The sequence below is a fragment of the Thalassophryne amazonica genome, chromosome 18 (assembly GCF_902500255.1).
Source record: "Thalassophryne amazonica chromosome 18, fThaAma1.1, whole genome shotgun sequence".
In the NCBI taxonomy this organism is placed as follows: domain Eukaryota; kingdom Metazoa; phylum Chordata; class Actinopteri; order Batrachoidiformes; family Batrachoididae; genus Thalassophryne; species Thalassophryne amazonica.
This window is the reverse complement of record NC_047120.1, coordinates 31,611,759-31,624,976: the sequence shown is the minus strand read 5'-3', so window position 1 is coordinate 31,624,976 and position 13,218 is coordinate 31,611,759. Positions and strand designations below refer to the sequence as shown.

The 13,218-nt window shown below is 49.3% G+C and overlaps 1 protein-coding gene across 1 annotated transcript in view; it reads right to left on the bottom strand.

Annotated features, from left to right (window-relative positions):
* nrxn1a (neurexin 1a) overlaps nt 1-3,908 on the bottom strand; it is a 172,533-nt gene extending 168,625 nt beyond the window's left edge. Inside the window, 1 exon segment of the mRNA XM_034194510.1 lies at nt 2,802-3,908. Within this exon segment, the coding sequence (XP_034050401.1) occupies nt 2,802-3,534 (733 nt within the window). The 5' untranslated portion in view covers nt 3,535-3,908.
* Between the last annotated feature and the right edge of the window lie 9,310 nt (nt 3,909-13,218).

Sequence of the window (13,218 nt, the reverse complement as noted above, 5' to 3'; positions counted from 1 at the left end):
CATAAGCCTTTAAATATTGGAAATTCACTGAAAGGAATTAAAGAAAAAAAAATCATATCTGGGCCTGCCTCAACATTTTCTTGACTCTTCCATCAAACAAGCACCATGTCTTCACCAATGTAAATCAAAATTTCTACTTTTGAATTATTGTGTGCACAGTCAGTCAGACATGGATGAATAAATAGACTGTCAGCTGGCAGAGGTAGAAATGATGGTTCATTCAGAGACATGTTGCAAGCTTCCCCTGCATGAGGCGATGGGCCATGAATCAATTATCACAACCAGTGAGTAACCAAACCATGAGGCCACACTCAGCCACCATATACTTCACTCTAAAACAAACAGTTTGAGAAACTGATACAACAATCATATCTCAAGACTGAACAAAGGACCAAAATCAACCCAAAAATGACTCACTGCTCTGACAGCTGCAGGCTGCATTTCATGGTGTGGAGAAAATTAGCATGATGCAATTTCATATAACTATATGATGCAATTCTTGAAGTATCAAATCTACTTCACCATACATTTACTAGTTGAAGTGAATAGTGCTCAGTACAACTCTTTTATGAAACGTAGACCACTGGTACAGGTTAGTACTACCAAAGGGGAATGATCATTTAGGGTTTGCTCCTTCAAGAACCAGTTCCCAATATGGGATGCTGGTTCCCATACTACCGTAGGTGGTAACATAACCTAAAGGTGACGTAAAAACAACACGTGAATGACCAGATGGACATATTTGATAGAAAAAAATATCAAGTACTGGTCATCAAACATGGAAACCTGATCTCTGCATCGTTCATTAAAAATATGATGTGTTAGTTCAGTATCGTTTAAAAAGGACATTTTTTTTCCCTTCATAGTAATGCCAATAGCAGAATAAAATTCAACTGACTTCAGAAATGATGAGTTATAAGACATATTTTAAATGTACTTAATAGTGTTTTTTTTTTTCTGTTAAAGTTTCCAACTAGAACTTGAAGGAAAAAGTTTTGGAACTGCTGTTGCTGCAGGAACACTTCACATTACTCACCAACAACATCTGCTGAAGGCCGTGTCTAAAAATACAACTGCATCTAAAGAGGATCTAGTTGTGCGACAAAGTGCCACTCCAAAAACAGGTAGTGCGTCTGGTGAGAAAGCGGTTACATAAAACGTTTGCAGCTTCCACTTTGCACATGAAGCTACAGCGCTGCTGTGAACCATAGTTGTAGCATGTGTGTCTGATAGTGCAGCTGCAGAGGGCAAACGTTAGCCATTCTGTGTTTATTTGTGGTTTCATTCAGCCTGTGGGTCCACATGCGCGCGGGTGTGTGTGTGTGTGTGTGTGTTTCCTCTCCAGCTGCGCCCTAAACTCAAAGCAGGAGGCTGGATACAGCTGACCTGGATCACATTTTATTCTCAGCACAGAATCGTTTTATCACTTACTCAACGTATAGATGCCCCATATGCAGCAGGGAGCGTGTACCTGAGCCAACCTGTTATGAAAATGAATACACACATGCATACACAATCACACATTTGCAAGATTTATGTGACACCTGGAGCCTTTATTAGTAACGCTCTGGCTTGGGGGGGGGCATGGGTGCAAAAATGGCAGTATATAGAAAGGCCGCAAAAAAATATAATAATGAGGAAGCATAAGGTCTTCTTCTCGTATAAGATCCATACACAAAGCAAAGCTGAAGACAATCTCGTGTGTGTGTTTGTGTGTGTGTGGGGGGGGGGGCAGGCAGTAGTTGGAAGGTTTATTGATTAAAAATGCAGATTTGCTCTCTGAATGAACTGAAGCAAATCAGATGGCAGCGATAAGTAATCAGTGGGAAAGAAAAGCATTTTCAGTACTGGCCATAATAAAGTAGCCGAGTTCATTAAGCAGCTGTTTCGTTGTCATAATGGTCGTCATTATGGTGCCCGGTACTGTACGTGAGCAGCTGTACTGACCAAAGGCATATCTGACAGTATTATAGCAAAGCATTTGCTCGTATTATGTTAAATCATGAGAATCTGTGTTGTTCTTTTGCCTCTTACAACAGACACGAAATTTTACTTTTATGCCAGATTTTATCACTGCAGTCTTCATATTTACGAGGTTTAACCGACAAGACACTATTTCCTTTTTTTATAAGAACACAGTCACACACATACAATCTTGCACAAGCAGAGCCGTGGACTCTTGGTGACAGGTGACAGGCTGCACAATCTACAATTCATTCAGCGCCCCGTGTTACCTGTGAAGGCCGTCTAGAATCAATGCAAATCCATTAACACCGGCAGCCAGGTGTCAGCCATGAAACAACCGCTGATTTTCAGCCTCTTAGGCTAGTTCTAATTAAAGTCTCTCAGCACGAGCCAACAACCACATCCATAAAATGGATCTGTACTCTTACTGCGTATTGCCAAACATGCCAACTGAGCACAGCAATGCTTCCACAGCTCGGCTTTTTCAGGGCGTTTCGGGAACTGCGCTCCAGCCTGTCTGACTCAGAACAACTGTTTTGAGTCTCTGGGCTCTGCTGAGGTGAGTTCTGCCGGTACTAAATTGGGTGGCACAAGCAGCCACAAAAATCAATCAATCAATCAATCAATATGAAACCAAATCAGCATTCGTGTTTCGTGCTGTTTGTGGAGGTCGTCCAGAGACATAAACAGAACGCAGCAGTGAATGAAAATTATGTGTGCATGTAGTCAAAGAATTCAAAGACTCTGAGGCATGTACGTGCATGTGGTGTGGTCATGTCTGTGTGTATGTAAAGGATGGAGTACGTATGATGGGTTAACATGGGTCTGGGCCTTACCTTCACTGCAGTCGTTGCCTTGGTAACCAGTGTCAGAGCAGTCGCAGACGGCCTGGTCGTTGACTACGCTGCACACCCCTCCGTTTTGGCACTGGTGGTCCGGCCCACAGCCAGCTGTTACCGTGACGCCTTCAGAGCCGTCCAGCGTCACCAATGAGCCATTGATGCTCACTGCCGTGATCCAGCCACGGAAGGCAGGGTGTTCCCGCACTGAAGGAGAGGTGAGGCGCAGCGGTGAGGAGTGGAGATCTGGTGACACCCCACCCACGTAGGTGTGACTGAACACCGTCATGTCTCTTCGCTTGCTTTTCACCTCTGCCCACCCCTCTAGTCGACCGTCCACCTCTAACGAGGTGTTTCTCCAATCCCGTTTGACACGCACTGCGTGCCAGCGCCCGTCGCTCACTGCCACGCCTGACTGCAGTTCGGCCGGTTCCGCGCAGAAGATGGAGAAGCGCAAGCGGAGATGGCCGTGCAGGAGCAGCAGCTCCAGGAAGTCGCAGAAGCCCTCGTCGTCCAGGTAGAGCAGGAGGCCCTCCTGGCTGTGAGTCCGCAGGCTGAAGCTCAGCACGCTCTCGCAGCAGGCGTTCCACACGGGAAAGCGCCCCCACTGGCTGGATATGCCTCCGAACTCCAGGACCTCTCCTTGGGCCTGGCCCCCCACGCTGCACAGACACAGCCCCAGGAAGAGCAGGGGGGCGGCCGCCCAAACACAAACGGCCATCACACTCATACGCACTCTCGCACTCACACTCACACAGCAGGAAACAGAGGCTAGAGGCGGGGCGTTCCCTCCAGCCTACAGCTCATGGTGACAACTGTAGGAGACTTTGTAGAAGACTTTGGCGGCGTCTCGGTCCCACCTTGATATCTTGGTGGTGCACTTCCCTCTTTTGCTACAGGATACAGCACCTCCGTCCCGTTAGCACACTTTGGGCATCTTCTGTCACTCCGTCTCTTGTCCTCTCACCATTAAATCCTCTTTCATTCTTCACATCTGACATATGAGATTTCCAGGTGTGTGTCTGTGTGTGTTAAATATGTAATGAATATGATATGAACTCCATCTTCCTGCCCTAGATAGGGCCTTGTCCCCCATGCAGACGACTTCCTGCAAACTGTGAGTGAGTGAGTGTGTGTGTGTGTGTGTGTGTGTGTGTGTGTGTGTGTGTGTGTGTGTGTGTGTGTGTGTGTGTGTGTGTGTGTGTGTGTGTGTGTGTGTGTGCCACTCACACACAGGTAATGGAGAGAAATGGCACAGTCATAGCAGAGTTTTCTCTCCTCCCTCCCCACCACCAGCTCAAGACTTAAATTGTGTGTATGTATGTGTGCGTGTGTGCGCGCGTATGTGTGCCCCTCACTGCCGCGTCATCACTCTCTCCAGCGACCTACAGAGAGAACAGAGATGGCACAATCAACTAGGGTCATGCACACAGCTTGCACGCACACACACGTGCATGCACACAAGCTGATCCTGCTATTATTCTCAAAATACTCTCATTTTGTTTCTCTTTCTCTCACTTGCACACATACACATCCTCATTATCATAAGTTTAGCAGGTCAGAATCAGGGGCATAGCCAGAATTTTCAGGGGAGCGTTAATCAAATGGACACATCAAAAACAATGAAGTGCTATTATACTGTATTATAAAAGTGTCATTTTGCGAGGAAAAAAAAAGCCCCCAAATACTGAAATTCTCTGATTGTGCATATTGATTTTTTTTTTTTTTTTTTTTTTTAGCAAATTTAGGTCTGAAACAGTTCATTTTGTACTTCTGTAACGTATGTCACAAAAGTCAATATCTGGACTCGGCCTGTGCAACACACCCACACAGTGCATGTGAGAGACAGAGAGAAATGCTATTTGCTACGCGCATTCTTGAACACATCTCTGCACTGAAGGCGATGGGGAACAGCAGCTCCTTTCCATTTTAAATAACAGCCACAGGAATAAGCTGTTCATTACATACCTGGTAAATGGGTCTTAATGGTTTTTAAGGCACCTGATAACCTCTGTTAGCTGGTTGAAAAAAGTGACTCTCTTTAAATAATACTGCCATTAATAATTAGAGCATACACACATTATTATGCTATTTAACCCAATGCAATTACACTCAAAGTTTACAATAGGCAGGATGCAATGAAAATATCTCATTTAAAGTTGTCCTGCAGATGTATTCATTAACTTTTAAAACAAAATACAGAGGTACATCTCACCATACATGTACATGAGATTTGTACATGTGAATACATTTCCTGACTTTTTCCTGCTAGCTTTTATTACTCCAGCCATATGAAATAACACAATAAATAAATAAATAAATACAACAAAAGAAGTCCATGTCAGCCTCTTTGGGCTAGGTAGTAACTAGTACTGTTAAGCCAGAATCTGCCTTAAAACATCATTCACCTGCACTTCCTTAATTTGAAGCATTTCCTGCAGATACAGTTTTATGGAAGAGGACAGGATTAAAGGTGTAGTCCTCCACCTCCTTTTTTGACCATTTTTCTGCTCCAACATACTTTTGTTCCTTTGTACTAAAATACAGGATTCACAATAATATTTCAACAATATGACCAAACTTTGCTTTGTCTAGAGACAATGTGGGATTTTGACCCACATGGATTAAAATATAGTGACAAGGCACCATGACACACTTTCTGTAGAGACGTCATAGATCACACTGTGAAGGGGGGGTCCCCCAGTCCTTGAATGGCAAACTTGGTCAGCATCAACATCACGGAGTCAAACAAATATGGTAGGCTTTCAATTGTGACTAAAAGTGACAAAGATTACGCACAATTGAAGGATCCTGGTGAAAAGAAAAGATAAAATCTGGACATATTTCACATGAAGGTTTTGCTGGATACCTGCTGGACAGGTGAGACAAACTCAAATAGGTCTGCTGTTGTAGCGGCTGCACTCTGCGTTGTGTTGTTATGACTCCGCCCATTCGCTCCCCTCGGGACGCAAACTCATGATCTCCGGCATGGGAGTCGGACTCTCTAACCAGAAGGCTAAAACCCACGGCTCTGGCCTTGTCACCAGAGAATCCTTTTGAGCTGTTGGGAGTGAGATTTACTAACTACATCTGCACAGCGACACCTGCTGGCCTCCGTTACACTGTATCAGATGCCATGCCAGTTACAATGTTTTTACATTGTTTAGCAAAATGAGTAGTTGAAAAGACTTGGCATTGTTACAAGGTGGAATGTAAACTTTGAACCTTGCCTTTATGGACCCCCCCCCCCAAAAAAAAATAATAATAAACAGTTTACCAGCAATAAATGGGGGCTAAGCTGCAAATGAGTTGCCCTATTTGGGTTTAATAGTTGTTTAAATCTGATTAAAATTAACACTAATTTCACAATAAACAACATAAATAAATGCAAACTAGATCTCAAGATGAAGTAAATTTTGTCAGTATTGCAGTAAATTAAATGGGATGACATCTTTAAAAGGTTTGGTTTTATGAGTTAACTGCTGTGTTGGTGATGCAAGCAAGTGATTTATCTTTGGGTACCACTGGAATGACTGTGTCAAATCAACAGTTACTTCAGGAGAATCAGATGACACGTATCACGTGTGCTGTGAGGGAACATCAGCTATGACATTTCAGCCACGTGGCACATTTTTCGGGGGCATGATCCTGTATGCAGATAGATGGTTTAGTGTTGAGGAACCCAGGCGCAGGAGAAAGCCAAGGGGACGCCCAAGTTTCACCTGAAACACGGCTACTTTCGAGGAGGAGGGATGGATGGGTTGCCTGCCTGGGTGGTTCCCTGAGTGTGGGGGATGCGGCAATGGCTGGCAGCAGTGTATGCTCCCAGATCTGACATAAAAATGACAGATTTCCCATTTTCTGTGAAGATGAAACAACATTTTACCACATCTTCAGCGTGTATTAGGTTCAAATAGGATACTGCAGAACTTTGAAAACATAACACCCAGAAACTATTCTGTAGCACTTCAGGCTTTGGGTGCAGAGTGGATTGAGAAGATATACAGCGCCCACATCACCCCACCCCGTAGCTACACCCCTGCTAAACCTGAGCTATGACAACAATGACTAACAGATACAGTGGAGGCACGCACGCGCACGCGATCGTCGAGGGTCTTCTGCTGTAGAGCTCCCATCATGCTGCAGGAGATTTTAATAAGGCGGCATATGGCTGCTCTGGTGTGACAACGTGAAGCTTAACGCTGTCACGTCTCATATCACCACAAACCTTTTTATTTTATATATATTTAGGGTGAGGGTGGGGGTGGGGGTGGGGGGTGCTGGGAGGCAGGAGAGCACCTCGCGCCCGCCGCCAGATTTTGATCGGCTACATCACAAAGAACCAGAGCGTTTCACCGCGCGCACACGCGCTGCGGCGGATGACTCAAAAACGCGCTTTATCGAATTAACGGTTCACATTGCTGCGCGCGCACATTTCGAAAACACACCATTAATAGTTTTGAAGTCCACAAAAAAAAAAGGCGAAAAAGCTGCGACACTGCGCTATTGAAAGGCTCGGTGAATGAATGCGGTTGGAATATCGATTCTCAATTTGCGGCTGCAGCTCCTCTCCATTTTTTTCTTCCTCTTCAGTACCGGAGCGCGCCCGCGAGGCTTCCCCGGCGGTTCAACCATCACCTAATTAGACACCCGAGCACTCATCAGGCTGGAACGGTAATTGTTTTTGTTTTCACTGCTAACTGCGCTAATTCACCCCAACCTGTCAGAGTATTGTGTTTAAAACTGGTAAATAGCACCATAAAAGCCTCCCTCCTCCCGCCGCCACACACACACACACACACACACACACACATACATACACACAACCCGACCTACCTCACGCGCACCCTGTAGTTCCGTAGCGCCGCGCGCGACTCATGGATTTCTCTTCCCCCATTTGAGGAGAACCTCCGCGCGCCGGGAAGAGGGCAGAGCCGCGCGCCCTACCGGACACGGTGACGACGGTGCTCGCTTCGAGGCCACACGGCTGCTTACTGCTGCTGCTCTCCTCCTCCGGAACTCACAGTCCGTCTCTCTTCTCTCGCTCCTCTCTTTCTCTCACCGGGAGGAAAAGGTGCAGTCTGATGCTCTCCGCGCGAGACTCGGCAGCGGCAGCGTCACGTGGTCTCGCGAGCGAGTGAGCGACGGCGAGGAGGAGAAACGAGGGGTGGGCGGGGCGGCGCGCGCTGCTGCTGCTGCAGCACCTCGGACAGAGCTCTCGCGCGCGCCAGGCGTGCGCGCCTCGCCAGCAGAAAATAATATAAAGGCGAGAACCGGTAAGATCCGCGCGGTTATAGCGGTGAGTGACAGCTGCGATGGCCTTTACCTGCCGCCGCCGCCACAGCGAGTCAAATTACAAATCTACTGGCACACGCGCATAAACGGGCGTGCGTGTAGATGAATAAGCAGACACGCACACAGCTAAAAGCCCATGATTTTTTTTTTTTTTTTTTTTTTAGTTTTGAATAGAAAATCGCTTTACGCGGCGCAGTGAACGACACTGATCACCAGTTTACTATTGTTGTGGCAACACGTGCACACACGTGCGCTGTGTTACTGTCACTTCAGGGGACTTTGCATTGACTGTGTTCGGCAGTCTGATTGGCTGTCTGATGAAGTACGCTGCGGCCTCATGTCTCCAGGAAATCAATGTAAATGCAGCGGTTCATTTGTTTTTGAGTAATCCTGCTAACAACCATCCCACTGTTTCCCACTGTGCACGAGCTGCTACGTCACAAGCCCAACCACAAAGCAAGTTCTTGGACTGGCTGAACAATCTTGGTCGTGGTGTGAATTTATTGGAAACATGCAAAACCATTTCCCTCCTGTATCACATCACCATGAACTGAAAGATGTGGATTTAATAGGGGCGGAATAATGCATCACTTACTGAAATAATCGAAACGTGAAGCCTGTATCGAATCGTATCTTGTGACACCTTGAAATTTCACTCTGACCTCTTTCAGAAGACTTTGTAAAATGTAGTTAGCATATCACATTGAGAAATAAAGCTTAGCGCAAATTCTCCCACAAGACACAATTCAACGTCTCTCACAATCAGCTAATTGACTTTGGCCAGAAACGTGCTACCGTTAACAATCACCACAAACCACTTGGACGAAGGCACATCCTTCATGTGTGTCACTAGACTGTCACTGTTTTTTCAGTTCCCCGCCTGACGCTCCCTCTGCCGCCTATCGCCACCAGTTGGTCCTTGTCTGCAGCGGGGGATGGGTTTCACCCCCTGCCTCCTCCGTTGGCGGGACTCAAGATCATCTCAGCTCACCCCACCACTGCGATGGGGACTGAGGCCTGATCAAATGTATAACTCTGTCCTCACTTACAGTAGTGTTCCGAATAATAGTAGTGCTATTGTTGGGGAAAGTGTAGTGACACGGACCCACAACAGGGGGCGCAAATGAATGGTCAATAGATGAGCCAAAAGGTAACAATTTAATGTTGTGAATGTGCACAACGATTATACAGACAATCACAGAATCTGATAGCAGTCAATACACAAAGGTGACGTGTGGGCAGGCTCGAGGATAGAAGACGTCTGTCCTGAGAAGAGCCGGAACCACACGATTTCCACCGCCACAGAACCCGGTGAATACTGGAGCCGCCAAGTCCCGAATTCCCAGGTGATCACCGTCCCCGACTGTCGGATCTGGTACTGCTGGCGAGGAGCACAAACAGTGAGATGTGGGTGTGTGCACACCCAGTAACAAAACAGAAGGTGGAAAGTCACATCCACCTCTAATCACACACTCGTGCAGCTCCTGTTAAACCACTTATCTGGATTGGGTGTGAAGCGTAGCCGTCGCTGTTTACACCAAACGCCAATCCAGCTGATAAGGCACACCACAGAAAATGGCTGCAAAAGCGTTCAGACTATTATTTAAGTTTAAGTCAGCAGAGAAATTACCTTAGAAAGTAGATGATATCTCGGCAGCGAGGTGGAGATGACGTCCGGCTTTTATGGCATGGATTGATGAAGTGGAGATGGGTGACAGCTGTCATGAGTTGATGAGTGACAGCTGTCAACCCCGGCTGTGTCCATGGCAGCAGCGCCCTCTCGTGCCTGAAGCCCGCACTTCAGGCAGGGCGCCCTCTGGTGGTGGGCCAGCAGTACCTCCTCTTCTGGCGGCCCACACAACAGGACCCCCCCCTCAACGGGCGCCTCCTGGCGCCCGACCAGGTTTATCGGGGTGTCGATGGTAGAAATTGGCCAGGAGGGCCGGATCCAGAATGAAGCTCCTCTTCACCCAGGAGCGTTCTTCTGGTCCATACCCCTCCCAGTCCACCAAATACTGAAACCCCCGGCCCTTACGACGGACGTCCAGGAGCCTGCGCACTGTCCATGCAGGCTCCCCGTCGATGATCTGGGCAGGAGGCGGTGCCGGTCCAGGAGTGCAGAGGGTGGAGGTGTGGTATGGCTTGACATGTGAGACATGAAAGACTGGGTGGACCAGCTTCACTGCGGCCGGACTGAGGACTTTGAGGATCTGGAATGGTCCAATGTAACGTTCCTTCAGCTTAGGGGAGTCCACTTGTAAGGGGATGTCCTTCGTTGATAACCATACCTCCTGCCCGGGCTGGTAAGCAGGGGCCGGGGAACGCCGGTGGTCTGCATGGGCCCTAGCCCTTGTCCGGGCCTTCAACAAGGCAGAGCGGGCGGTACGCCACACCTGTCGGCATCTTCGCAGGTGGGCCTGGACTGAGGGCACACCGACCTCTCCCTCCACCACGGGGAACAGTGGGGGCTGATACCCCAGACACACTTCGAACGGGGAGAGGCCGGTGGCAGAGGACACCTGGCTGTTATGGGTGTACTCGATCCAGGCCAGATGGTCACTCCAGGCCGACGGGTGCGCGGACGTGACGCAGCAGAGAGCCTGTTCAAGTTCTTGGTTGGCCCGCTCTGCCTGTCCGTTCGTCTGAGGATGATACCCGGACGAGAGGCTCACGCTGGCCCCCAGTTCCCTGCAGAAACTCCTCCACACCTGTGAGGAGAACTGAGGACCACGGTCCGAGACGATGTCCGCTGGTATCCCATACAGACGCACGACGTGGCGGACCAGGAGGTCTGCTGTCTCCTGGGCCATTGGGAGCTTCGGAGGGCCACGAAGTGGGCCGCCTTGGAGAATCTGTCCACTATCGTGAAGATGGTCGTCATGCCCTGGAACGGTGGGAGACCCGTGACAAAGTCCAGGCCAATGTGGGACCAGGGGCGACGAGGCACCGGTAGAGGCTGCAGAAGTCCTTGTGTCTTCGTGTGGTCTGCCTTGCCCCTGGCACAGGTGGTACAGGCCTGGACATACTCCCGGATGTCGGCCTCCATAGACGCCCACCAGAAGCGCTGCTGGACAGCTGCCACGGTCCTTCGCACCCCCGGATGACAGGAGAGCTTGGAACCGTGACAGAAGTCCAAGACCGCAGCTCTGGCCTCTGGTGGGACGTATAAACGGTTCTTCGGACCGGTTCCTGGGTCCGGGCTCCATGCCAGGGCCTCCTGGACGGTCTCCTCCACGTCCCAGGTGAGGGTGGCCATGATAGTGGACTCAGGAATGATGGACTCCGGTGGATCCGACAGCTCCGTCTTGACTTCATCTTCGTGTACCCGGGACAAGGCATCCGATCTCTGGTTCTTGGTCCTGGGGCGATAGGTGATCCGGAAGTCAAAATGCCCGAAGAACAGTGACCAGCGGGCTTGCCTGGGGTTCAGCCGCTTGGCGGTCCTGATATACTCCAGGTTCCGATGGTCAGTGAAAACCGTGAACGGCACAGACGCTCCCTCCAACAGGTGTCTCCACTCCTCAAGAGCCTCTTTCACCACAAGGAGTTCTCGATTGCCGACGTCATAGTTCCGTTCAGCTGGGGTCAACCTGCGAGAAAAGTAGGCACACGGGTGAAGAACCTTATCGGTCTCTCCGCTCTGGGATAGCACGGCTCCTATCCCTGAGTCAGAGGCATCCACTTCAACCACAAACTGGCGGCTATGGTCGGGCTGCACCAGAACTGGCGCAGATGAGAACCGGCGTTTCAACTCCTTGAACGCGGCTTCACACCGATCTGACCAGGTGAAGGGGACTTTTGGAGAGGTCAGGGCTGTCAGGGGGCTAACTACCTGACTGTAGCCCTTAATGAACCTCCTGTAGAAATTTGCAAAGCCGAGGAACTGTTGCAGCTTCCTACGGCTTGTTGGTTGGGGCCAATCTCTCACCGCTGCAACCTTGGCCGGATCAGGGGCGACGGAGTTGGAGGAGATGATGAACCCCAGGAATACAAAGAGGTGCAGTGAAACTCACACTTCTCGCCCTTCACAAACAGCCGGTTCTCCAACAACCGCTGCAGGACCTGACGTACATGCTGGACATGAGTCTCAGGGTCCGGGGAAAAGATGAGTATGTCATCCAGATATACGAAGACGAATCGGTGCAGGAAGTCCCGCAAGACGTCGTTTACCAATGCTTGGAACGTCGCGGGGGCGTTAGTGAGGCCGAACGGCATGACCAGGTACTCAAAATGACCTAATGGGGTGTTGAATGCTGTCTTCCATTCGTCTCCCTTCCGGATCCGAACCAGGTGGTACGCATTCCTAAGGTCCAGTTTGGTGAAACTTTGGGTTCCATGCAGGGGCGTGAACACTGAATCCAACAGGGGTAAAGGGTATCGATTACGAACCGTTATGTCGTTCAGCCCCCTGTAATCAATGCATGGACGGAGTCCGCCATCTTTCTTGCCCACAAAAAAGAAACCTGCACTCATCGGGGAGGTGGAATTCCAGATCAGCCCGGCAGCTAATGAGTCCCGGATGTAGGTCTCCATTGATTTGCGCTCAGGACGTGAGAGATTGTACAGCCTGCTGGACGGGAACTCAACGCCCGGGACCAAATCAATGGCACAATCGTACGGACGGTGCGGGGGAAGGGTGAGCACCAGATCCTTGCTGAAGACGTCAGCAAGCTCGTGGTACTCAACCGGCACCGCCGTCAGATTGGGAGGGACTTTAACCTCCTCATTAGCATTTACACCGTGAGGAACCGAGGATCCTAAACAATTCCGGTGGCAGGTTTCGCTCCACTGAGCCACAACCCCAGATGGCCAATCAATCCGGGGATTGTGTTTAATCATCCATGGGAAGCCCAAAATCACGCGGGAGGTAGAAGGAGTTACAAAAAACTCAATCTCCTCCCGGTGATTCCCAGACACTACCAGGGTTACAGGTAGTGTCTTGTGTGTGATAAAAGGGAGAAGAGTGCCATCTAGTGCTCGCACCTTCACTGGCGAAGAAAGCGCCACCAGAGGGAGCCCTACCTCCCTTGCCCATCTGCTATCCAGCAGATTCCCTTCTGACCCTGTGTCCACCAGTGCTGGGGCTTGAAGGGTTAAATCCCCGCTCAGGATTGTAACT